The following is a 24,412-nucleotide window of genomic DNA, read 5'->3' as shown; positions in this document are numbered from 1 at the left end:
CTCCTTGTTTAACTGAAGAAAGTTCTGGCACATCCAACAGTTAATTTCATCAATGCATTGGCAGAGGGAGTCAATGGGGCTATAGTCATTTGGAGATAAGGCTAGGTAAATCTGGGTGTCATCTGCATAGCTGGGATAGGCAATTTGTTTCTATCTCATTATTTGACTTGGTGGAAGCATATACAGGCTAAACAAGATTGGTGCAAGAATTGAGCCTTGTGGGACTCCGCATGTCATGGACGTCCACTTAGACTTATGTTCTCCGATACTCACATAATAACGTCTCCCTTGTAAGTATGACCTGGACCATTTGAGGATCATCCCAGAAAGCCTGACCCAGTTTTCCAGTCTCTCTAGAAGTATGTTATGATCAACAGTGTCAAACGCAGCACTGAGATCTAGTAGTACCAGCACTTGCAAGAATCAGAATTAAAGCGAATATTATATAGTATCTTTATGAGCGCTGTCTCTGTGCTGTGATGTGGTTGGAAACCAGATTGAAAATTGTCCAGGTATCCATTTAAGTTCAAGTAGTTGTTCAGCTGATTAAAAACTACCTTTTCAATAATCTTGCCTATGAAAGGAACATTTGATATTGGTCTATAGTTGCTCAATATGGTGTCATCAAGATTGCTCTTTTTCAGAAGGGGCTTAACAACTGCAGTTTTCAGGGATTTTGGAAAAGTCCCAAAAAGAAGTGAGGCGTTTTTACTCTTTTGATTTGTTCCTTTTTCCATATACAAAACATTTTACCTTCCATTACACTTACATTTTGCTATATTGTAATAGCTATATATATATAAGCTATAGCTAATAATTAAATGTTGGCATTTATTAATAATATTAAAACTCGGACATGTATAACAAAAATGTCAGATCACCCACCATGAAGCATAATTCTGTGTGCTATCTGATATATGCGCCACACTTTCCCACATCCCAACCTGAATAAAAGTCATAGCACTAAATTGCAGTGGAAAACCTTCCCTTGTGTGACAGTTATACGAAACTCCAATTGGGAAACAATCCCAATGCAGAGGGTTTTTTTTTTCTTTGCTAGTTTCCATTTTAGCTTGAAATAACACAGTCATAAGCAGAACCAACAGCTTGACTTGGAATGAATTTGGTTATAAACACACTTGCCAGTATTCGCTATTTATTGCACAGATTCCTCATAAGCACAGCGTTCGGCATGCCTGTACAATATGATTAATACAAATTACATTATTGTTATATTTTCTCAGACGCCATGGCTCTGTTAGTGACTGTCATGGTAAAAACATTAATAGGGGCTGAGGTATTATTTTCAGTGATGGTAAAACAATAATATTTTCCATACTGTTAAAATAATCTACAAAATAAGAATTGTGAGACATTAATGCTGACAGCTGCCCTTGTCTGTAATATCTGACTGCCTACAAAAGCAGACTACAAACTGTGTGTGTTAGAATGGTGAGACATTTTGAGTGTGTTAAAGGAATAGTTCACCCAAGAAAATTCAAATTTGCTCAATGGATCCTCTGCAGTGAATGGGTGCCGTCAGAATGACAGCCAAACTGCTGATAAAAACATAATAATCCAGTAATCCAGACCACTCCAGTCCAAAACGAGTCCATTATTAAGATGTTTTTAACTTCAAACCATTGCTTTCAGATAAAATATGACTCCTCCATGCACAATATTGCTTTCTCCAGCGAAAAAGTCATCTCGTCTGAATCAGGAGAGAAAAATGCACAAGATCAAGCATCGTTTACAAGCAAAAACCATAACAGTCCAAAACAGCTCTAAACAAATATGTTGGCGGATTTTGATGTGAGATACAACATGAGATGGACTTTTTTTACTGGAGGAAGAGTTATTAGTTACCGTATTATGGATTATGGCCTTGTATTTTGACCAGAAGTGATGGTTTGAAGTTTAAACATCTTAATATTGCATTTATTGTATTTCATTCTGACGGCACCCATTCACTGCAGAGGATCCATTGGTGAGCAAGAGGTGCTAAATTTCTCTGAATCTCTCATCTATGTCTCAGATGGCCTGAGGTGGCCTTTAAATAACATTTTTAGTTTTTTCTTCCAGTGATGTGACCACCAAAACCAGAGAGATTTTACAGTTTTTCATGTAACCAAAATACCAATAGTAAAGAAAGGTTTTATGCATAATGCAGAACTTTGAATTATAAACCATTCCAAAATACAACAGAACTCTGATTTTGAAATGTATATGCTTTACTACTTCCAGCTACGCATTAAAAAGGTGAGGGACATAAAATATGCACTCACACAATCACCTATTGACACAATCACGCTGGGGACGAAGGAACGAGGAAACGAGGAATTCACAAAACGAGTCTTTAATATCCAACAGGGGGAAACAGAACACGGGCAAGGAAGACATTCAACAGCAGACAAAAACCAAGGGAGAACACAGGACTTATAAAGACAGGGAATGTAATCAGGAAGAACAGAAGCAGGTGGAGTAATATATCAAAAACCATGGAAACTAATAAGAACCAGAACTAAACCAAATAAGGGCAGACAGGAACACAACGGGAACGCACGTTACAGGTCGCGGGAGGTGGGCGCCCCAGGGCAGGTCAGGGGACTCAGGTGGTCATGGCGGACCTTGGCCCTTGGCCTGGGGAGAAAAGTCTTGGGGAGAATAATGAGTTCAGGGGGGCGCTCTGGAGGGCACTTGTGAGGAGCAAAGCTAGCTGGGACCAGCGGAGATGAAGGAGATGAAGGAGACTCTGGAGACGATGGGGAGCTGGACGGAACCAGCAGAGGCGAAGGAGATTCAGGGGACGAAGGAGAGCATCCTGGAGTGAGTTCTGGGGCTGGAGCCGGCACTGGAGCGAGCTCTGGGGCTGGAGCCCACAACATGCCCTCATACTCCACCAGCATTCCTAGGGGCACATGTGAGGTGGACGGCGGGCTTGAGTGAGCAGTGGCCAGCGGGCTTCTTGACTTCCCCACGTACTGCGGGTTTGGGTGAGCCGCGGACGGAGGCGTGCTTGGGAGAGCCACGGACGGCGGGCTTGGCTGAGGATCGGGCGGCGGGCTCGGCGGCGGGCTGGTTCTGGATCAGGGCTGAACACTCTCCAGACACCGGAGGATCCCTTCCCTCCAGCTCAGTCCTGTGGTGTCTGAGAGGTCCACAGGGCGATGGTAATTGGCCCTGATCCAGAACAGAGAATTCAGTGTGGTGTCGTCCAGCCCTGTCCACACGGCGAGCCCGCAGAACTCCGGCGCATACTCCAAGAGCAGGAGGTCTCGGTGGGCCAGGGCGGAAAACTGCGCGGAAAAATAGCCACAGGGAAAAATAGAAACAAAAAGACTTTTCAAAAACGGAAAAACAAACGGGGAGAAGAAGCGCTGCTCATTATTTTTGTTGGTCTGCCTTTCTGTCACAATCACGCTGGGGACAAAGGAGCGAGGAAACGAGGAGATGAGGAATTCACAAAACGAGAGTCTTTAATATCCAACAGAGAAACACAGAGCACGGGCAAGGAAGACATTCAACAGCAGACAAAAACCAAGGGAGAACACAGGACTTATAAAGACAGGGAACGTAATCAGGAAGAACAGAAGCAGGTAGAGTAATGTATCAAAAACCATGGAAGCTAATTATAAGAACCGGAACTAAACCAAATAAGGGCAGACAGGAACACACCGGGAACACACATGTGACACCTATAACATATTACAATATAAATACAATTAAGTAAACATTACCATAATTCGTCAACAGTAGATCATAAGAAATCATACACATGCAATATTCATTGATTGTGAACTGCCGTGTTTTGACTTTGAAATGCAAAGCGCTCACATTTATTTAATGAAATTGTAGGCTTTTGAGCTTTATTGTCATATTAGTCTGTTTTTCTTTCTTCGAATTTAAGACTTCTCAAATTGATAATAAAGATTTTTGTTATGCCACTTGTCTCGTTTTTTAAGGACCACAGATCTAATAAAAACCTATTTTATGTGTCATGTGGTTCATTTGTTAAGTGTGATTTAGAAACACTGCTGAATTACATTTTTGAAAAGATTTGAAAAAACATTTCTTCATCCATAAGGTATTTTTATACAGAAAATGTGTGTGTGTGTGTATATATATATTTTTTTTTTTTTTTTTTTTTGTACTTGAAAATATATAACTGCATTCATTCATATTTCATATCTGGGTGTCATTGGTATCAAAAACCCCTGAAAAACCCCTGACCTAAAGAATATGTTGCAATATCAAAAATATTTGATTATATTCCAAAATATTAAGCAAAAACAGACTGTTTGTTATTTTTGCTAATTATTTTTTGCCTTTCTAGGACCACAGCTACCTCAATAGCAAGAAAAGGACGTCTAAGAGACAGACGAGGGACCTCCCTTTTGTAAAGCTTCTAAACATTTCCATCACCCTGTCCCCGTACCTGAGCGTGGACTCGCAGCAGTTCCAGACCTCCATTCAAGAAGGCATTGAAGACTACTGGCTGAGTCTGCCCTCAGGACCACAGGGCCGACCGGTAAGACTGACTGATTGCTTGTCACTGCGTCTGTCTAATTTTAAAGTTCTAGTTTTTTTATTTAAATGTCTATATTTTAATTCATTTTATTTATTACTTTTCATTTGCTTGGTTTTAGTTATTTTAGTACTTCAACTTAAAGGGAACATTAAAATGTTAGGTTTTATTTTATTTTATATCACTTAATGTATTACTTCTTTATGGTTTTAGTTTGACTTAACAATAATAATAATAATAACATTTTTTTGTCTGGACCTATTAATTTATTCAAAAAAAAAAAAAAAGCAATACAGACATACAGTGACTTGAAGTCTCCTATGAATATGTTCTACATTTCTTAATGTAAATTAAAAATTAAAATGTTGATCTTTTGGGGCATAAAGTAAGAATGGTCAGGGTGGTACAGCTGTCCTGATATTATAATAAGGGGGGCTCATTAAAAGAATGAAATTCTTGAAATAAATTATTAAATTAAGTATTATTAAATCATTTTATCAGGTTAGATGTCATGTGGTGCAACTCCCCAAAACCTTTGACTTGATTTTTGATTATTTTATGATTTAAATTATATCTGTCACAAAATTCAGTTAGTTTTCAACTAAAGATTTTTCCTATTCTTTTTCATTGATACTCTATGTTCTTGACCCATATGCTTACCTGTGCATTATTATTGTTTACTTTTAATTTTTACATGATTTCTCTTTCATAAGGTGCCTCTGTTGACTCAGTGGAAAGGAAAGTACAGCGTGAAGCTCAACATCACCAATACAGAAGCTACAAATTGGTTTCTGGACAAAGTGGACAGCTTACATAGCCATTTGGGCATGGAGTATGTCATCCTGGAAGGCGGTGAGGGAAACCCTTTCGAGGAACAGGCCCTGCGCCCCCCTCTGGCATGGGTTGGGGATGAATACATCAGACTCCTGGCTGACCTGGCAGAGAGGATAGGGGAAAATACCATTGTGACCTCAGGAACAAGGTATTTGGTTGAATGTTTTAAATAATCCCAATCAATTACTGTGATTTTGCCAAGTAGCACATGGATCAACATCCTTGTGAGGTTTTAGGTTAGATAAGGGCTGGGATTGGGATTTCCTGGTAGTTTGGCTACGTTTGTTTGAGCAGAATGTTGTTCAAGGATCAACTGAAGATGACAATCCAAGAATTTGCCCCATTTGAAACCTACAACTTTGGGAACAATTGACAGACTTTGTTCAGACAGGGAACCAAAATCCAAAATCCAAAATCCATTCTTGGCGTGTCCGACTCAAATCTGTCGTCTGAACCTCCAAAAAAAAATCACCAAATCTGATTTTTTTACAAGTCTGATCCAAACCACATGCATACATGTGATTTAAAATCTATTGAACTCTTTCCCCACCATTTACGGGATTTTCCATCTTTCTGTGTGTTCACTGTTGTATGGTAGGAGGCGCTATTACACATCTTCTGATGAGCACTGACATCTGGATTAAAACATGGTGTGTTCAATCGATTTACAATCGATTAGATATGTAAATAGATGCATATGTAAAATACCGTGATCATCAAGCATTAAACAGCATATAAATAAAAAATGTAGAACCAGGAAGTGGTTTAGGATTGTGAAGTTTGGGGGTGTTGATGGAAGTGATCAACTCCATCTATGATTTGATCATCGATCTGAATCCAATCCAGACATAGACATGTTTTTCTCAGATTTTTGTTAAAAATGTTGATTTTTTTAATGAAACTTGCCCACATTCAAGTGTTGATTAAAAGAAGAATGCATGGAGCTAGGATAAAAGCAGATTTTCTGTTATTTCTTTTAACATTTTGCGAGTTCTGGGGGCCATAAAAATTTTGTAAAAACAACCAAAAACGTTGGTGGTTGCTGGCAACTTTAAAAAAAAAATGCTGGTGGGGAAAGAGTTCAAATGGATTTTTGGAAGATTTTATGAATGATGTATCATGTTATCAGCACTGTGTATATACCGTTTGTAGCAAGAGGCACAATTTCCAGTTTCCCATCTTCTCTTTCCACAATGATAAGTTACTTGTTGTTGTTGTTGTAGAAGACTCTTTGCAATGTTCTGACTTATACAGTTTTAATTTCTTGATTATGGTTTGAACAATTAGATCCAAAATGTCAAGTAGATAGTCACTCGTTTGAAAAACAAACTTTCCCATAAGACAAAATATTGGATTTGGAAAACAAATTGGAATTGTGTTGAAGGTGATTCAAATTGTTTTTGAACTGGCCAATTTTGTCCGCACAGGTCTAGCCACAAAGCACTCTTCATCCGTATGAGTGCACTGCAGTCAGACTGGAGTTACTCTGGCCTGAAGGGCATCATTCCATCCCTGCTGCATCACAGTCTTCTGGGATATAATTTCTTCATTCCTGATGCAGTAGGTAATACCTGCCCACACATACATAAAATTTCATCAACTGTCTTCTTTAATCCTTTACAAAAACAAAAGACTACTGGCACACAGTTGTACAGTGCACAGTATGATATGAATAAATCTCATAAAATATGTCCAGAATATTCCCAGGTCAAATTTGACCAGTTAATCAAAAGGGGGGGAAATTATTACATTTTTGCATCAAGAAAATTAAGCCTGTTTTTAGGTCTATTAGATTTGTTACTTTGTTGTATTGTTACTTTGACAGTTAGGCACATTTTCCTCAAATATTCTCAAAGTACTGTAATAATACATCATACAGTATTTTACATTAAATATTTTATATGTATTAAATATATTGACTTAGATTTTAAAAATGAATTAGAGTTGCATTTTTTTTTAAGAAAAATCTTTCTGAAACTGAACAGTTTATTGATCCTTTAGCCAAAATCTATAAAAAAAAAAAGTTTTCATATGTTTATCATATTTGATAAATCTGGCTTTTATGGCTCATATAGTATGAAAAAGAAAATATGGAGCTCATATTTATTCAGAGGCCCAAACTGAGCAAAAATATGCAATTTGGTGAAGATGCTGATCTATGGCCAAAACATAAGATGAAATAAAAAATATTAAAAATGTGAGTGAAGTGACTTGTGGCCAAGTATGGTGACGCATACTCAGAACTTGTGCCCTGCATTTAACCCATCCAAGTGCACACACACACATAGTAGCGAACACACACACTGTGAACACACACCTGGAGCAGTGGTTATTCTGATAGCTTGTAATATAATTCAGTGAGAACTTTATATAACAGACTACTTACATAAAATGTAAAAAACCTAAGTTGCTTCAGTCCAGTAAGTGTTCATCCTGAAATGTTGCTAAAAATATAAAAGCTATATACTTTATAAAAATCAGTAAATACTGATTACCACATACCATGAATTGAAGAGGGATGCACAATATTTACAATTACAGGAAAAAAAACATTTTACTTAATAAAGAAGTATAAACTATCAATCTGACGACAGAAGGCATGTAGTAGATTGTGTACAACAGGTTTTTCAGCAAGTTTTGATCACGTTGATCATTTAGAGGCCTTAGAAATTTGTGTATCAAACATGTTACAGTAGGCTTTATAGGGTTAAGCACATTTTGCTTCCAAATTCTAATAAAAATATCACAATGCTAGAAAATTGTGATTGTCCACAAAAAAAAAAGTGGAATTTCTTGACATGTGAATGCATTTGTGGGACTGTCAATCGCAGGAGGCTCTCTCTCTGCCGAACTGGTTGCCGATGACGAGCTCTTCATTCGCTGGCTGGGAATCGCAGCCTTTCTTCCTGTCATTAACTTCCAGACACCTCCATGGGTCTTTGAGAAGGAATGGGTGAGTGCCACAAGGGCGGGTCCTCAGCCCCATCCAGGTTTTAACTTTCACTTCAGTTCCTTTCCCATTGTGGTCAGAAAAAAAGGAATAATATGGAGCCAAGTGGGTCATACAATAAGAAAGACTGAGTTTTCAAGAAGCAAAGCTGTGCGCAATATGTTGGCCATTGAGAGTTAAATGCTTCAGAATTAAAGACGGTTTCTTTTACACTCCTAGCATAACATTGGAAACATAATACTCATTCACTCCATGGTGTACGATGAGAATGTCCTCCTCAAAATACTACCTAAATATACGCCAGAATATCCAGTCCCAAGCACTGATATGTTTGAGCCCTAAGAGCCCGGTTTGAGTTTAGGACCGGCACAGAGCATCCTCCAGGTGGCCGTTTTTCTTGCATTTCATGGTGTAATTGCTTGGCCTTTCCCCAACATCACCTGTGGTTAAGAATCCATCTGGTCTGCATTAGCGTCTCTTTCAAATTTATGACTCTCAATCTCAACTGTAATGAGAACCGCTGCACCAGGAATGATAATGAATCGCTGGATAAGAGGAAAAGAAAATTTCCAGAGACAATTACAGGTTTCATTAGTGAATTGACTTTACAGACTAGAATAAGGAGAGGTCATTGTTTTGTTTAGTTTTTTTTCTAATCACTGGTAGGAGTAGATCTTTCAATGGATTGTGTTGCTAGAAATAGTCAAATGTAGTTATATGTAGCAGGAAGTATAGGGACAGTTGACTCAAAAATGAAAATTCTGAAAATGTATCATTCACCCTTATGTTATTCCAAACCTCCTTCCATTGAATACAAAGGCCACGTACAAACTGTAAAGATTCAGCTGCGACAACCTCATTTAAATGCAGGAGTGGATCCCCTGAATTACAGTTTTGTGTGTGTATGGAACAGAACTCACTCTCAAAACTACGATGCGCTTGGTATCTGCTGTTTTTAATTGAAATAATGTTACATTAACCAAAGACTCATTAAGTTCAATGATTTTAACTAAACCACCGCCAACAAAACCATCATGTTTTAATTATGTTTGGAAGGCTACTTTGCAGTGTGCACTCTTGAAGGGTTGCCATGTTAACTTAATATAAATTATGCTTTTTAAGCATCTTTGGGCTTGTTGTTTGGGCTCGGCACATAAAGCAATCCATTTATGGAGTTAATAAAGTAGGCAGTTGCAGCCCAGGAGAAAAAAAAGTGCATTTCCATAATGTACTTAAATTGCTCTATTTTCACGCGCTAATTTTGTACTCAACTTACTAAAAATTATTCTTTAGTACTTCTTAAGATGATCTTAAGAATATCTAAGTGTACTCAACTGTGCTATTTTGGGACACTATGAAAATGAACTAAATTGTGATTCTATCATACTTTCTCTGTATTAAAAAAATGTATTTAGATTAGAGATGCACCGAATCCAGGATTCGGATTCGGATTCGGCGAATATTGGACTTTTTGACGGGGTTCGGTTTCTGCCGAACCTTAAAAAAAAAATCCACCGAACCCTTAGCTTGCATTAAGCGTGCTACACTGGTCAACGTCACGCCGCCATTGAGTACGGGAAGGTGTTTAAGGTGGACCGTTCAAATGCAGTATATGTGAGAAAGTGAAAATGGAACTCGTGAGCAGAAAAAGTGTTGTTTGGCAGTACTTTCAGTTGAAAGAAGGCGATTCAAGTCGAGCTACATGTTCAATTTGCAATGCCGATTTGTCTCGTGGTGGCAAGGACCCCAAACAATACACAACATCGCCGCTGTTAAAACATTTGCGTATTAAACATCCGAAAGAATACGAATTGTGCATTAAAATAAAATAAAATGAAAAATACACTGCTGTGGACGTTGTTTACTTCATTAATGTGTTTACTGTGTTAATGGTCTGAGGATGGGAGTAGGATTCGGTATTCGGTTTCGGGTTCGGCAGAATCTTAACCAGTGGATTCGGTATTTGGCAGAACCCCAAAAATCTGGATTCGGTGCATCCCTAATTTAGATACCACTTGTAGTACACTTGAACCCACTAGTGTATTAAAGATGAGTACACTTAGATGTTCTTAAGATTATCTTAAGAAGTGCTAAGGAATCATTAGTGTGTGAAAATAGAGCACTTTAAGTACATTATGGAAGTGCACTTTTTTTCTCCGGGGAGATTGCAATATTTTCATATGTGGATTATTTCCAAGATAACGTGTTTGGATTTGAGTTTATTGTGGGCTTGTTCTGATCTGTTTGTTTGTTAGCAAGATCTGGCAACACTAATGAGTCAGGCATACCCTATGATTTCTTGCACTGCACATACAAAAAAGACAGAACTCTGATACACGTTTAAATACATTTTAACATAAAAACAATTTATGTTGTTATTCTCAAAAAAAAAAAAAACCTTGACATCCCTCTGACTGCCTATGGAATGTTCATGAGGGAAGTAGTGTTTCCCAATTAAATAAAGATTCATTCTTTTGAGTCGTATCTTTCAACTGAATCAGCTGATCAGGTCCAAAAAATCATCTAAATGATTTCGTTCTCGAATCAGACTGACTGCATGGAAAAAAGTCGTAACACGTTCTCATTTTGTGTTCTAAGGAAAAAAGTCTGATGGATTTGGAACGACACGACGGTGAATAAATGATGACAGAATTTTTGGGTGAATTATCCCTTTAATAACTCTAGGACATCTATTTGAACAGTGAGAAAATAGTATTGGAACATTCGTTGGTTTTGATCTTGGCTCATGGATATCATCTGGACAGTCTTAGCCCTCTTAAATCATAGTTCATTAGTATTAATATTAAACGTGTTGATCATACTGAAAGGCTTTACTTGCCGTTATTTTCCATTCTCTTTGGATTATTGCCTTCTGCAGACTGTGTGTGTGCGCATGTACTAGCTTTTGTGCGATTACCCAACACCCATTAGAGACCCAATGACTATGTTGGGTCTAAATAGGAGGAAAAAGGGAATGGAAGCCGCAGGCCTGTTTTCTCCATTTAAAATTAGGCCGAACTCAGGCAGTTATTCAAAGTTCATCTCATGAAACTTTTTTTCATCTGAAGAATACATTTTTTATGAACGTGGTTTTGCTTTGTTTCCGTCACCAGAGGCTGGCTAGGATGTTAACTGAAGGATATGACCTCTCAAGGAATGTTAGAAACGAACCACAGCAGAACTAGACGAGAACGGTGTTAAACAAAAACTCACATCCTCTTTCATATAAGTTTTATTAAGTGTTCACTGACAGTTTCACTTTCTTCCTAGGTCCTAAACCTCACCAAATTCTACATAGCCAAGCACCACGACTTTGTCGTTCCTTTGATACTGAAATATGCAGAGGAATGGCAAGACACCGGAAACCCCATCTACAGGTCGCTTTGGTGGCTCAGTCCAAATGACCCGGCCACGTTTACCATTGATGATGAGTTCCTCATTGGAAATGAGGTAAGCTGCTTATAGAAAGGGAAGATGTGCAAGTCACTTTTTTACTAATTGGCCCATTTAGACGTAACCTGAGCTTAAGTGCCCTGCTCGAAGACATGGTGACTGTGATTTTACCAAGTGGGACATATTCCTGAATCAGTTGTTGGTTTTGGAACAATATAGCCCAAACCTCCAGCCCTAACCTGAAATCAGTAGATTATATGTTTTCAGTGTTGATTTTGACAATTAAAGTTCTGACGAGATGTTAGTTAATGAAGGGTTTTCAAAGCCAGAATTTCAGTGCACATAATTTTACTATTTCCCGCAAACTCTGTGCTTATAACGAGGAAATTCCCACAAACATTCACTCAATGTGGGTCAATTATTTGAAATCTCTCTCATGCTGTTTGGTTCTTATGCTGTTGTGTGTAAGCTATTGTGCAACTAAAATGACTCCATAGCACCACCTAGCATCTAAAGCCCAAAGTATACTTAGTTTTTTTACGTTTAAAAAAAAAAATGTATAGCTAATTTCCCCTGGAACACAATTGAGCTGGTTTGGTTACAAAAGACCTGGCAACCTTGGCGTATACATACAGTTGACATGTAGCCTTTGATAGTACATTTCACTTGATTGCACAAACGCAGGCAGTCAACACATGAGCTCTAGAAAAGTTATGACTGAAAATATGTCTTTGTACTCTTCTAATCTAAAGTTGTAGCTCTCTCATAGCCCCCTCATACAAGTGCTTGTCAATGCAGGAGTCTGTTGTTGTTGCAGTAGCCGCTATTTTGTTGTTGTTGTTCCATTTCTTTAGTTTCGTATTTTCCTGTGAAACAACAGCCCGTGTTGCCACCTTGTGGAAAAAATCAATGCAGATGTGCGACTTGTTACAAAAATCGAGTGGTGCACGTAGTATGCATGTACTATTCTGGTGACAAAATTTTCATCAGAAAAACCAAATTCACATCCTAACCTTCAAGGATCAACAAAGATGCCAATGAAGTCCTATTTGGCGAAATTTTGATCACCAAATGGCACAATGATAGTGATAGTTAATAGATCATCCCTGTGAGTTTGAACCTACAGCCTTTCGATTTCCAGTCTAGCGTGACTACATATTCGAAACTAGGCTTGCAAGGTGATCCCTGTTATTGTAAACTTGAAGTCTGAAGTTTTTTTCTTCTGCTTTTGTAGGTCCTTGTTGCGCCGGTTACTGAAAAAGGAGCTTTACAAAGAGACATATACCTCCCGGAGAGTGACTTTCAGTGGCAGGACACTAACAATGCTCAAGTGTTTGATGGAGGGACGTTCCTGGAAAGTTACCCGGTCGGCCTTGGGGACGTGGCGGTTTTTGTACGATGGAGATCCTGAGGCTTATTTACCACTTTTTTCTATTTTTGAAATTTTCACTTGTGCTGATCTCAAATTGCACTTTCCATAAAGACCATTATCTGTGTCTCAAGGAATCTTGAGATTAGGTAGAGGATAATTTGCACTTTAAAAATCAAAGTGGTTTATATTTTCTCATGATTTTTAGATCCCTCTTGTTTTCTCCACTACTTGTTTTGTTAATTCATACAATTTTTTGGACTTTTTTCTTCAGAACGCAGTTTACATTTGATAGATTCTTACAGCCTCTTAAATTGTTATCATGATATTGAGCTAGAAATCAAACCCTTTGCTTAAGAACAATCAATGGTATTATATGAAGACCAAACAATCGGAAAAAAAAAAATCGAAAAATTGAGAGACTCTACAAGGAAAAACCAATGCGCTAAATGGATGAAGATGAAAATACGCTAAACATCACTCATCTCAGCGGGGTTTTTACTTGAACTTTGCTGAATATTTGCTGTAGTTTTGTAATGTATTACCTGTACCTCAAGTTATCATGGTGTTTTTGACGTATATTTTTCGACATGAACTGTGAGAGAAGCACTTACTGATAGAGAAAACTGAAATTAAGGGCTTTTAGAGTGAATAGCACAATTATTTTTGTCTACAAAACAAGATCAATCATTAGTAGTAGAATATGAGCCAATGACAACCAAAATGTTCATAGCTGTACAGTCTTAGTTGAAATGCAACACACAGCAAAGGACAAACTGTTATTTCATAATGGTTGTTTTTGAGAGATTTTGATATTATGCTGATTTTAATAATTATTTGTTTAGCTTCTTACAAATGACCAGATTAACCAAGATGGTATTTCTAGATCTTAAGTAATTCATAGGACATTATTCAAGGTAGACTTAGAGTTTTGTATTTATATCAGTTCAGACTAAACTTGATCATTCTTAACTTTGGAAATACTTTGATGACTGTAGCGGCATTTATACATTTTGTCCCATTAAATGTAGTTGCTAATTGTTATTAAGCTGAATTCTGCCATTACAAATGATTTGGGATAACGGATGTAGATTTTTCACAGCCCGAGGGCAACAGTTGTCCTGTAGAATGGTGGTGTAATGAGTCTGGGCAAAATACAGATGCATTTTATAATAATTTGCTAGTGGTGATGTATGGCAAGCTGTTTTAACTTTAATCTAAAACATGTTAATGTCTAGTTTCATGCTACTAGTGCTTCTTTTTTTCAGCTGCTAGTATCTATTCCATTAGGTACTAATACGTACTTTTTGGCTTCTAGTGCTTATTCTTTAGGGACTAGTACCTTATTAAAAGATACTAGTACTTATTCATTAGATTCTAGTATCAATTAAAATAAGAGTTTAAGAGTAGTAAAAGTTCTAGTCATGACATATGAGTAAAAAAGCAGTTGTGACTGGTATAAGATTTGTTACTAGTAACAGTTACAAAAGATACTAGTGTCTAACAAATAAGTACTAGTATCTAATGAATACTTACTAGTAAAATGTAAAACCTTACTAGTCTCTGTTGGAATACATACTACTCAGAACTGAATAGTTGATATCTGAATAGCAGATTGGTACAATTTTGAAATGTGTTTCTAGTAACTGTAGAATAGTGACTAGTTACTACTGAAATACATACTAGTATCTAATGAATAAGAACTAGTATCATTAAAAAGTTACTACTACCTAATAAGCACTAGTCAATGGTAAAAATTGTAATTGCGTTACTAGTAACAGTAGAATACATGCTAGTTGCAATTGAAATAAGAACTACTATCTAATGAACAAGAACTAGTGTCTTTAAAAAGTTACTACCTAAAGAATAAGTATAGGGTCTAATGATAAATAAGAACTAGTATTTTTTTAAAGTTACTAGTACCTGATGAATAAGCACTAATCAATGGTAAAAAATGTGAAAAGGGCGTTACTAGCAACAGTAAAAGTTACTAGTAATGATTAAAATAAGTACTAGTATCTAATGAATGAGAAATAGTATCTTTAAAAAGTTACTAGTACCTAAAGAATAAGTATGTGTAACTAATGAATAAGAACTAGTATATTTAAATGAATAAGCACTAGTCAATGGTACAAATTTGAAATGCATTACTAGTAACAGTAGAATAGTTACTAGTTACGACTGAAATAAGTACTAGTATCTAATAAATAGTATCTTTAAAAGGTTACTAGCACCTAAAGAATAAGTACTATTAACTAATGAATATCACTAGTAGCTAATGAATAAGCACTAGTAACTAAAGAATAAGCACTAGTAACTAATAAATAAGCTGTAGTTGCTTATGAATAAGCATTAGTAGCTTATGAATAATCACTAGTAGTTTATGAATAAGCACTAGTAACTAAATAAGCACTAGTAGCTGAAAAATAAGTACTAGTAACTGAATAAAAAGCACTAGTAGCTAATGAATAAGCACTAGTAACTAAAGAATAAGCACTAGTAACTAATAAATAAGCTGTAGTTGCTTATGAATTAGCACTAGTAACTAAATAAGCACTAGTAGCTGAAAGATAAAAAATATTAGGCTACTAGTAACTAATGAATAAGCTCTAGTTGCTAATGAATAAGCACCAGTAGCTTATGAATAATCACTAGTAGTTTATGAATAAGCACTAGTAACTAAATAAGCACTAGTAGCTGAAAAATAAGTACTAGTAACTGAAGAAAAAACACTTGTAGCTAATGAATAAGTACTAATACTTAATGAAATAGATACTAGTAGCATTAAAATAGATGTGTTTTAGGGGTTAAATGTTAAGATGGCTTGCCCTAGGTGCTGCTACTTTCACTCTCATGCCTTGACAAGATCCAAACTTGGAGCATTGGTTCCCGTGCTAAAACACTAAATCACAATCACCGCCGTGTGAATCTACAGTGCAGAGAGAGAATGAGAACTTGATCAGTATCACCTGATACGTGTGGCCTACTGGGAATGTCCTCTTAATCCTCACTGTGATTTTGAATGTTTACTGTATCTGCAGGTTTCTCAGGTCAAAGATATCAAATCCAAGAGAAAGAAAATGTCTTACGCCCCAGCACACTGTTGATGTCTTAATCTCTTGATGCTCTTTTCATTTGAGCATTTACAGAGAGGCTAATTGTGATGATCTTATGCAGAGTGGTGTTTCGGGAGCCTTTTTTGCTTGTATTTTATATTAAAATGCTGCGCTATGAAAACGATATGCTGAAATGTTCCCTGCTGAGCAATCTTCGACTTTTTTTGTAGGAATCAGGTGCCACAAGCCAATCAGCAATGTGCATATATCATATAACTGTGTCATTTTCTGTCTTCTGTCAATCTGAAAAATAGAGATGTCAATCTTCAATAAAGTTTACATTTTGTTACTGTAGGAACCCATTGTTTGAAATCTTGCTTGCAGACTAAAATTAAAAATTAAAAGAAGCAAAGAAGGCATAAAGAAATTTAAACCAATTTTAGGACCAGATTTGGAGGAAAACAAATTTTATGCAAAATATTATATTTAATTGAAGAAAAAAATTACTGTAAATTTTATCAAATTATTAAAAATTATATAAAAATATTTTTACACAGAATAATAGGAACTAATAACATTTAGATTAATTATTAGTACCGATAATGAGCTTAAATGTTCTGAAACTGTCACAATACAGCCCTAAAATAGGCTACATTGCTGAATCAAATATAATTTCTTCTTTTGATTTTGATTTTGGGCTGAAAAGTAACTTAAATCTCAAATACTTTCTTACTGTTTGCATAATATAGGTATACAGTATGTGTAGTACTGCATGGAAATAGAAATACATTAATCTATAGATGTGAGCTGTTTGGCAGGGTGTTAGAATTCCCACCTTTGTCATTGTAGAAGTAGCCACCATCTAAGACCCTTCAGAACTGTAAGCCTATATAGTTTCATTGCTTGTGTGCACAGGGATATGTAAGCGAGTGTCCATGCTCTCACAGTATCAGTGGCTCTGCTGACGATGAAAACCTGCACTAATTCCACTTAAACCCAATAAGAATTATTTATAGTAGCAGAAAGCCTGTAAATGGAATCATATGGAAAACACATCCAGGGGCCCCAACCTTACCTTACATTGGCCTTATTCCATTACAGGCTTTTCTGGAACCATGCAGCCACACACACATACAACACAAAAAAAGGTTATACTAATTATTTGTTTTATAAAATTGTATATATTGTTTGATTATCATAGTTTTTAATGCAATTATGTCCTTAATTTTTGATTTAGAAAATAAAGATGGATATTGGCCTCATTCAGTAAATTACGTAAAAAAAAAAAAAAAAAAAACTTTTTCTATAGATACAACCAACAACTTTAAATGGATTTTTTTTTTTTTTTTGTATCTCTCCATCGCAATGCTTCTTGGGATTGTAGTTCTTTCCCAAATTAAAGCATTAAAGGTGGGGTATGCATTTTTTTTCAAAAATGCTTTAGAAAACAGTCAGGCCGGTATCAAAATAAATTTGTAGCCCATCAGCAGTAAGGGGCGTGTGTACTCATGATGCGAGGAGAGAGCGCTCAGTGCACATGACGGACATTAGCCGAGCCGAGCCACAACAGAAACATAGAGATGGCGGATATAAAACAAAAGAGGAAAACGTCTGCGGAACAAAAGAAGGCTTACACCGTGTCTACACCGGAGATCTGTCTACACTGGACGTGACAAAGCAACCATTGAAAATCATTTGAAATTTGTGTCAATACGTCATAAATAGAAGGCAGCAGCAGTTTTGTCGGGGATTTGTCGTGTTGTGGCGCCGCATCCAGTGTAGACAGCATCACTGATTATAATGAGTTCTGTAGTATTTTGTCGCGCTGCGCCGCTTGAATCCAGTGTAGACACGGTGTTACGATAAGGCAAGAAGTAGGACCCGTGTAAATATCGGATCAGCTTTCCAGCTCTGGAGAGAACTCAAGGAGCAGGATGGCCTGTGTTTGGACGCCGAGGTTGCTTTGTTTCTTCTCGATAGGTGAGTAACATTGGTTTTGCTTTGTTTCACAGAACTAATCGTTGCCTGGGTTGTGTACGTATGTGTGGGGCGGAGCTATCAAAATAGGGGTGAGACCCTTTTGGGGTAGGGGCGTGTTTATTTTGGTGATTTCAAATGTCAACATTGGCTACCAGAAATCACTTACCCTACCTTTTAAGTACACAGTCTTTTCATGTTCTGATTCAACTCATAGCTGGTTGACTTGGTTCATGTTCACAGTTCATTTGAAATCCTTTTTGAAAAACCCTATAGGAAAAATAAATGGGAAAAATACCTCTGGAACCAGTGCCACCAAAAAAAAAAGTGGGCGGGCACTTATTGGTCAGTAAACCAGGTAGCCGTTTCCCCAAACTCACACCATTGGGAGATCAATCAACCTATGAATGACTTGTAGTTATTACTGGAAAAAACTATTTTAACATACAAATTTCACCTTTAACCTCTTAAATGCCACCCCCCATTTTTGACCATAGACGTGAAAGTGCACTATCCAAACTTAAATTGCTATAATTCATGAACGCTTTGGAATGCAGACCTAAAGTTGGACTCTTTTTATAATTACATTTTTTAAGACAGTCTGCAGAGTATTGCACAAGTGGAATCATTTCAAAATATGAAAGTATCAAAAAGTTATAGAAGTTTACATTTATAGCAAAGAAAATGCACTGTACCAATTTTTGTATTTTATATAAAATAAATATTTTACAAAATATTTCTGAATCCAAAATTGCTATAAAATTAAAGCCTTGTGTCTAAATAAGTTATGTTCCAAATTTGAAGTTGATTTTAAAAAAAATAAATAAATAAAATAAAATTGAGGTTCCTGTGAAATTTTATTTAGGGCGTTATACCACAAACAGCCACCGGGTGCCATCCAAACTTCACTGATTTTTTTATTGCATTTTTCTGTCACAAATGTCTACATTTGTCTGTCATATTACTTATATCACAAAATAACCACCAAATATGGAATCCTGAGACTCTTTCCAATGATACGTATTTTGTCAAGAATATAAAAAGTTTTTATTCTAAAAGACTGTAACACATTTTGTAAAATTACACTTGACTCCACCCTCTAAGGGGGAGGAGACCACTAAAGCATTTAAGGTACCATTTCCAAGGTAACGCAATGTCTGATTTCAAAATGGTTTTCACAGGATGAATTTTTGAGGTTTTTAGCTTTCAAATGATACATAAATTATGATGATTACTAAAATATGTGATCGAGGAGTGCCAAGTGGCCTACAGGTGGGCCGGTGACACTTATGGGGTTAAGTAATGGTTAACGAACAACACTCATATTCAATCTGCTAGAGTTTTACATGAAGCTCACTGAGTTCATCAGCTGAGTCAGATTCATATACTGCCAACTCAATACAAATGTCTTTGGACTTCTCAGCTGCACACAAACCACACTAGTTCTGAAATTGGGGATTCAGGCTAATTTTAGAAAGGTTTAAAGTGTCTGTTAAAGTGAAAAGTTTTAGTGTGCAGGGGGTATCTGATAATAATCGAGATGTGGTTTGGGAAAACTTTGGTTGTGTTTTGAAAAACAGCATGCAATAGACCAAAGACTATTCGAGGTAACAGTACTACTCACATTAAGGTTGTAAACTCAACTGCATGGATACTAGTATCAGAGAGTTGTGTACACTTACCTGTCCAAAAAAGAAGTAACTTGGGCGTCACTACGATGGATTTTCTCTATCATCACATGCCCCCATTCATTTTGGGTGAACTATCCAATGAACAATAGGCTACACCAAGAACGATAACTAAAGATAATAATATATCTAATAACAGACAGTAATGCTATAAGCATGTGCTGCTGTTTTGTCGTTTGCCACACTTTAAATTTTTGAGATCTTTAAAGCTGGATGGATTCTGATTGGCTGTCAATGTTTTTTCAGCTGAAAAAAAAAAAAAAGAAAAATCATTGTCAAAGTGATTCCAACCATATAATTGGTCTGTTCAGTTATTGTGTGGACTCTGCTCTGTTGTTATCATTATAGTTATCGTTTTTGGAGCGAACAGGCCTGCAGCTGTTTTTATGTTAAAAATAAGGTGGATAGAGAACTGTTATCTTCATTTCATCTCATGACTCTTCACAAAACGCTATTTATTTCTTAAAGTGTAATACTTTTTAAATGTGTGTGTGGGTGGGGGGGTAGGTGTAGGTGTAGGGTTGGAGCAGGGCGATAGAATATACTATGGTTTGTACAGTATAAAAAACATTTCACCTATGGAGAGTCCCCACAAGGATAGCAAACCAGACGTGTGTGTGTGTGTGTGTGTGTGTGTGTGAATATATAAATGTGGAACATCCCCCCTCTCCAAGCTGAAAGTGTTGATGGGGGTCTTGGCAGACAAGAACGCAATCTTCGAAATACAAGATGCAGCGGAAATGAGTTAGTGAATCCATGTCTTCATTGGGAATACCACTGTAAAGAAAATGTGTCCGCTTCCTGTTTTGCCCTTCTGAGATATTTGTCACCTTGCAGTGGTTTTAAGGGTGTGCCTGATATATCTGAGGTCCAAACAGAATCACTCCCTCCGAGGGTTGTGTAACTGTCTATGGCTTAGTATGTACCATAGTATGACTGCTTGTACACTATTGGCTTTTTGTAAAGTTCCAAATGTTTATTTAGAAATGAGAATTGCAAATTTTATAGAGGCCTATTATTGTATACTTGAGTCTTATCCTTTTACTTAGTGTTTAAATTATGTTCTGGGCTCAATATAAGTTTTACTATCTTGATTCAACTTGAATAAAAAAACAAAAAAACAAACATGAATCGAGTGCGACTTTTCTATAGTTGTGATGTAATTTCTAGCACGACCAACAATTTTGCTCTTAAAGTTTTTCCAAAGGTTAGCGTACTGTTTAATAGTCAAAGTTTGAGTTGAAATGTACTGTATTGTGTGAAAAATATCACTATCAAGATATTACCGCATACTAACTTTATAGTCAAAAAAAAAAAAAGGGAATTTAGGAGAGTAGAAAGTGATTTGTGGGTTTCTGATGGCAAATAGAGTTAAATGTAGCAATTTTCAAAAGTAATAACATAATTTTGTATGATAGAGAAGAGACACCAGCAAACTCTCCACAGTAAAACCACAGACTGCAATCAAATATAAACATATTACATGTTAAGTAGACGCCATCTACTGGAGAATTCAACAATGTGCTTAACATACCAACAGCTACAATAAATACATTTTGTATCTACACTTTGAGTGGTCACCACTCAATTCAAATTAGATTTTTTATTATTATTTTTTTAAATAGAAAAAAACATAAACTCCTGTTAAAAATAAAATGTATAATAATACAATATTGTATATGTCTTTTGTGTAATGTGATTACACTTCTATAAGTTTCCACTACTGGGAAAATGTATTAATCATTTAGGGGAACTTAATGATTCTTAAGTCTGTAATGCCCCCCTTTTTTTAACTTGGCCCTCAACCATATTTTTATGTCCCCTTAAATTCTTTTTATATCATCAGTACCACCTCACACAATATCAAAAATCCAAATCAGCACATATTATACAAGATCATATACAGTATATGATTATATATTCATTCCAGGACATGTTAAAAGCATTACTTTATACCTCTATATGCACTAATGTATGTTAAAAGCATAAATATTCAATATAGTCTCTATTAGTTAAAATACAGTCATTAAAACTAATAATTATGTGAAGTTTAAGATTAAGCATGTCACATCACAAAACACTGCCCTCACTGTTTGAAATGTAATTGTATTTAATCTATTAATAGTCTACATCTTCAGCCACTGCATTGTTAGTCATCAGCTGGGCAAAGGTGGTTTTAGCATGGTCTGTGAAGGGAGATGTCTGAAGGTTGGTATTAAAGTGAGTAAAAATAAATTAAACCTGATCCAGATGGAAAATGTTTGCCCTCATCCTCATCCTCATGATATATCACTTTAGAGTCTCTTTTTACCAAATTTGCATGGAAAAAGTGGCACAGAGGTCTTTACAGAAACTATGTAATGCTGCTCAGAGGTGATATAAATACATTTTCATAGCAGATACTTTAATATTAGGGGCTGAGGTGGGACAGAGCTGTCTTAATTTATTCTGGCTTTTATGCAGCATTATGTTTTTACAGAGAATCTTGAGTAGGCACAGAGCAGCCTTAGCTGTGCAAAGATGTTTTTAGCATAGTTACTCTCAATGTTCCTCATATCACAGATTCAATTAAGTTAACTAAACTTAAATGGCTTAAGTAAAAAGGACTCAAAATAAGTAAGGACCGCGACAAGATGGCGCATGCTGTGCACATGTGTGCCTCAGTTGAGTGCTCCAACGTGACGTCAAACTGGACAACCTTCTCATTTCCAGGGGGACATACAAAGTCAAGCTGATTGACTTCAGAGGTGGAGAGATTATGAGGAGGTCACCCTACAAGTCATACTCTGGTAAGCATTAAATAATTAATTTATTTTATGTTAATGGGTGCAGAAAAACCATGTTGCATTAAAGCAAACTTTCATATCAGACTACATCTCTTTCCTCCAGGCACAGTGGCATAGTCCTCTCCAGAGTACCACAGCAGAAGAAGTACTATGGCTGGCCAGCAATGGTGTGGTCACTTGGTGGTTCTGTTGTTTGCCATTCTGTGCAGGACATTTCACGAGGGGCTATGATCTGTAAAACTGACTCATTGGTCCAAACCTGACCTGTGAAAGGGTAAGAGCTTCACAAAAAAATAATCCAAATCAGACACAAGTGGCTAAATAAGAGATAGCCCGTTGAAAAATGCAGGAATTTTTCCTGTTTTTCTGACCTGAAGTCAGATCTTATGAAATGATCAAACAGAGCAGATGTAAAGTTTTGGGCTGGGGTTCTCAACTCTCAAGGTCCACTTTACTGAAGAGTTTAGAGCCAACTCTAATCAGACACACCTGAACAACTGATCTTCAGGATTACTAGAATATTACAGACAGGTGAGTTTCAGAGATAGATCATAGTTGGAGCAAAATTCTGTAGGAAAGTAGACGTTGACGACCAGAATTGAGGAATCCCGGTTTAAGGTGAAAATCAGATGTCCCTCGCATCTTTCTTCACAGAATGCTGCCATTTGCTCAGGGCTCTCCTGCAGGAAAACCAAAGTCAGCAGCTTGGTCTGGGGCAAGTCCTGTCCCACAACTGGTTTGCATAAGACCACACCAGTTGCCATCTCTCATGCAGCTTAACGTCTTGCAGGCTGCAATGGGAGACGCTTCCATTCCTACTCTTGCCTTTGCGTCTTGTAACTTGCATCTTTGCATTTGGCGAGCAAGCCTTTTGAAGCACCTTGTGTGCCTTGGCAACTCCTGCGGGAAAAGCCAAACCAGTGGCTTGGTCTGGGGCAAATCCTGTACCATAAGTGGTTGCAGGTACTGTACCTAAGATCAAAGATTGCAAGGAAATCCCCAAATCAAATCTGTTCTCATTTTGTTTCTGTTTTGTTTCAGAGCATCGCATAAGACCACACTAGTTGCTCTCTAATGCAGCTTAGCATCTTGTAGGTTGCAATAGGAGACACTTCCATCCCTCCTTTCGCTTTTGCGGGGCGAGCAAGCCTTGTGCAGCGTCTTATGACTTGGCTTGTGGGAGCAGTCTTTGCACATGAAGAAACTGCTTCTGGAGGGATTCCTACATTATTAAAGTTCTTTTGTTTGCCACGTTTGGTTTTGGTTTACCCAATCCTGAATCCAAGGGGTTCCTGCCACAGCCCTCTGAATGCCAGAGCTTTCTGCCTCCCTAATGTCAGGAGATCTCTTCCTTTTCCACCTCGGTGATAGTCACAGTTGCTAAAGAAGCTGAGGTATCGCTGTCCCAAAGCTCTGCATCTCTGCCTTCTTGATGCCAGTGTTCCATTTCAAGGCTGCCCGTGTGAGCCTCAGGCACCAAAATATTCCTGCTCTTGCTGCCTCAGATGCTCCTGTAACTGCCCCAGCCAGAACCAGCAAACAAAGCACCAATCTCAGTCGTACCTCAGCTGATCCATGGCCATTCAAAAGCCAGATCTTGTTCATCCTGGTGCTACAGGGGGTGCTGTCATGGTTGCCCCCAACTCCAAGCTCCTTGCAATGTCAGCTTAGTCCCAGTGGATCCTGTCTTGACCTCAGAAGATATTCCTGCTACTGCCAGCCCAAAGGTTCTTGTCATGGCTACTCAGAGCTCTGTCTCAGCTGCATCGATGCCAGTAGGCTACTCCCTGTCACAGTTACCCCCGTGATTTCTGCCAGTTCTTGTTCATGGGCT

General features: G+C 37.2%; 1 protein-coding gene across 2 annotated transcripts in view; it reads left to right on the top strand.

Moving 5' to 3' along the window:
- Positions 1-16,481, top strand: part of si:ch211-236l14.4 (SITS-binding protein) — a 36,062-nt gene extending 19,581 nt beyond the window's left edge. The window contains exons 5-10 of one of the 2 annotated variants that reach the window (XM_058767857.1): positions 4,334-4,528; positions 5,239-5,507; positions 6,787-6,923; positions 8,191-8,312; positions 11,580-11,759; positions 12,937-16,481. In XM_058767857.1, coding sequence (XP_058623840.1) covers positions 4,334-4,528; positions 5,239-5,507; positions 6,787-6,923; positions 8,191-8,312; positions 11,580-11,759; positions 12,937-13,113 — 1,080 coding nt within the window. In that variant the 3' untranslated portion in view covers positions 13,114-16,481. Of the gene's footprint in view, positions 1-4,333; positions 4,529-5,238; positions 5,508-6,786; positions 6,924-8,190; positions 8,313-11,579; positions 11,760-12,936 lie in introns of those variants that run through there. The other variant, XM_058767858.1, reaches the window with a different exon arrangement.
- The last annotated feature ends 7,931 nt before the right edge of the window (positions 16,482-24,412 follow it).

The sequence above is a fragment of the Onychostoma macrolepis genome, chromosome 25 (genome assembly GCF_012432095.1).
Source record: "Onychostoma macrolepis isolate SWU-2019 chromosome 25, ASM1243209v1, whole genome shotgun sequence".
Lineage (NCBI taxonomy): Eukaryota > Metazoa > Chordata > Actinopteri > Cypriniformes > Cyprinidae > Onychostoma > Onychostoma macrolepis.
The sequence above is the reverse complement of the archived record's forward strand: the minus strand, read 5'-3'. Positions and strand labels throughout refer to the sequence as shown.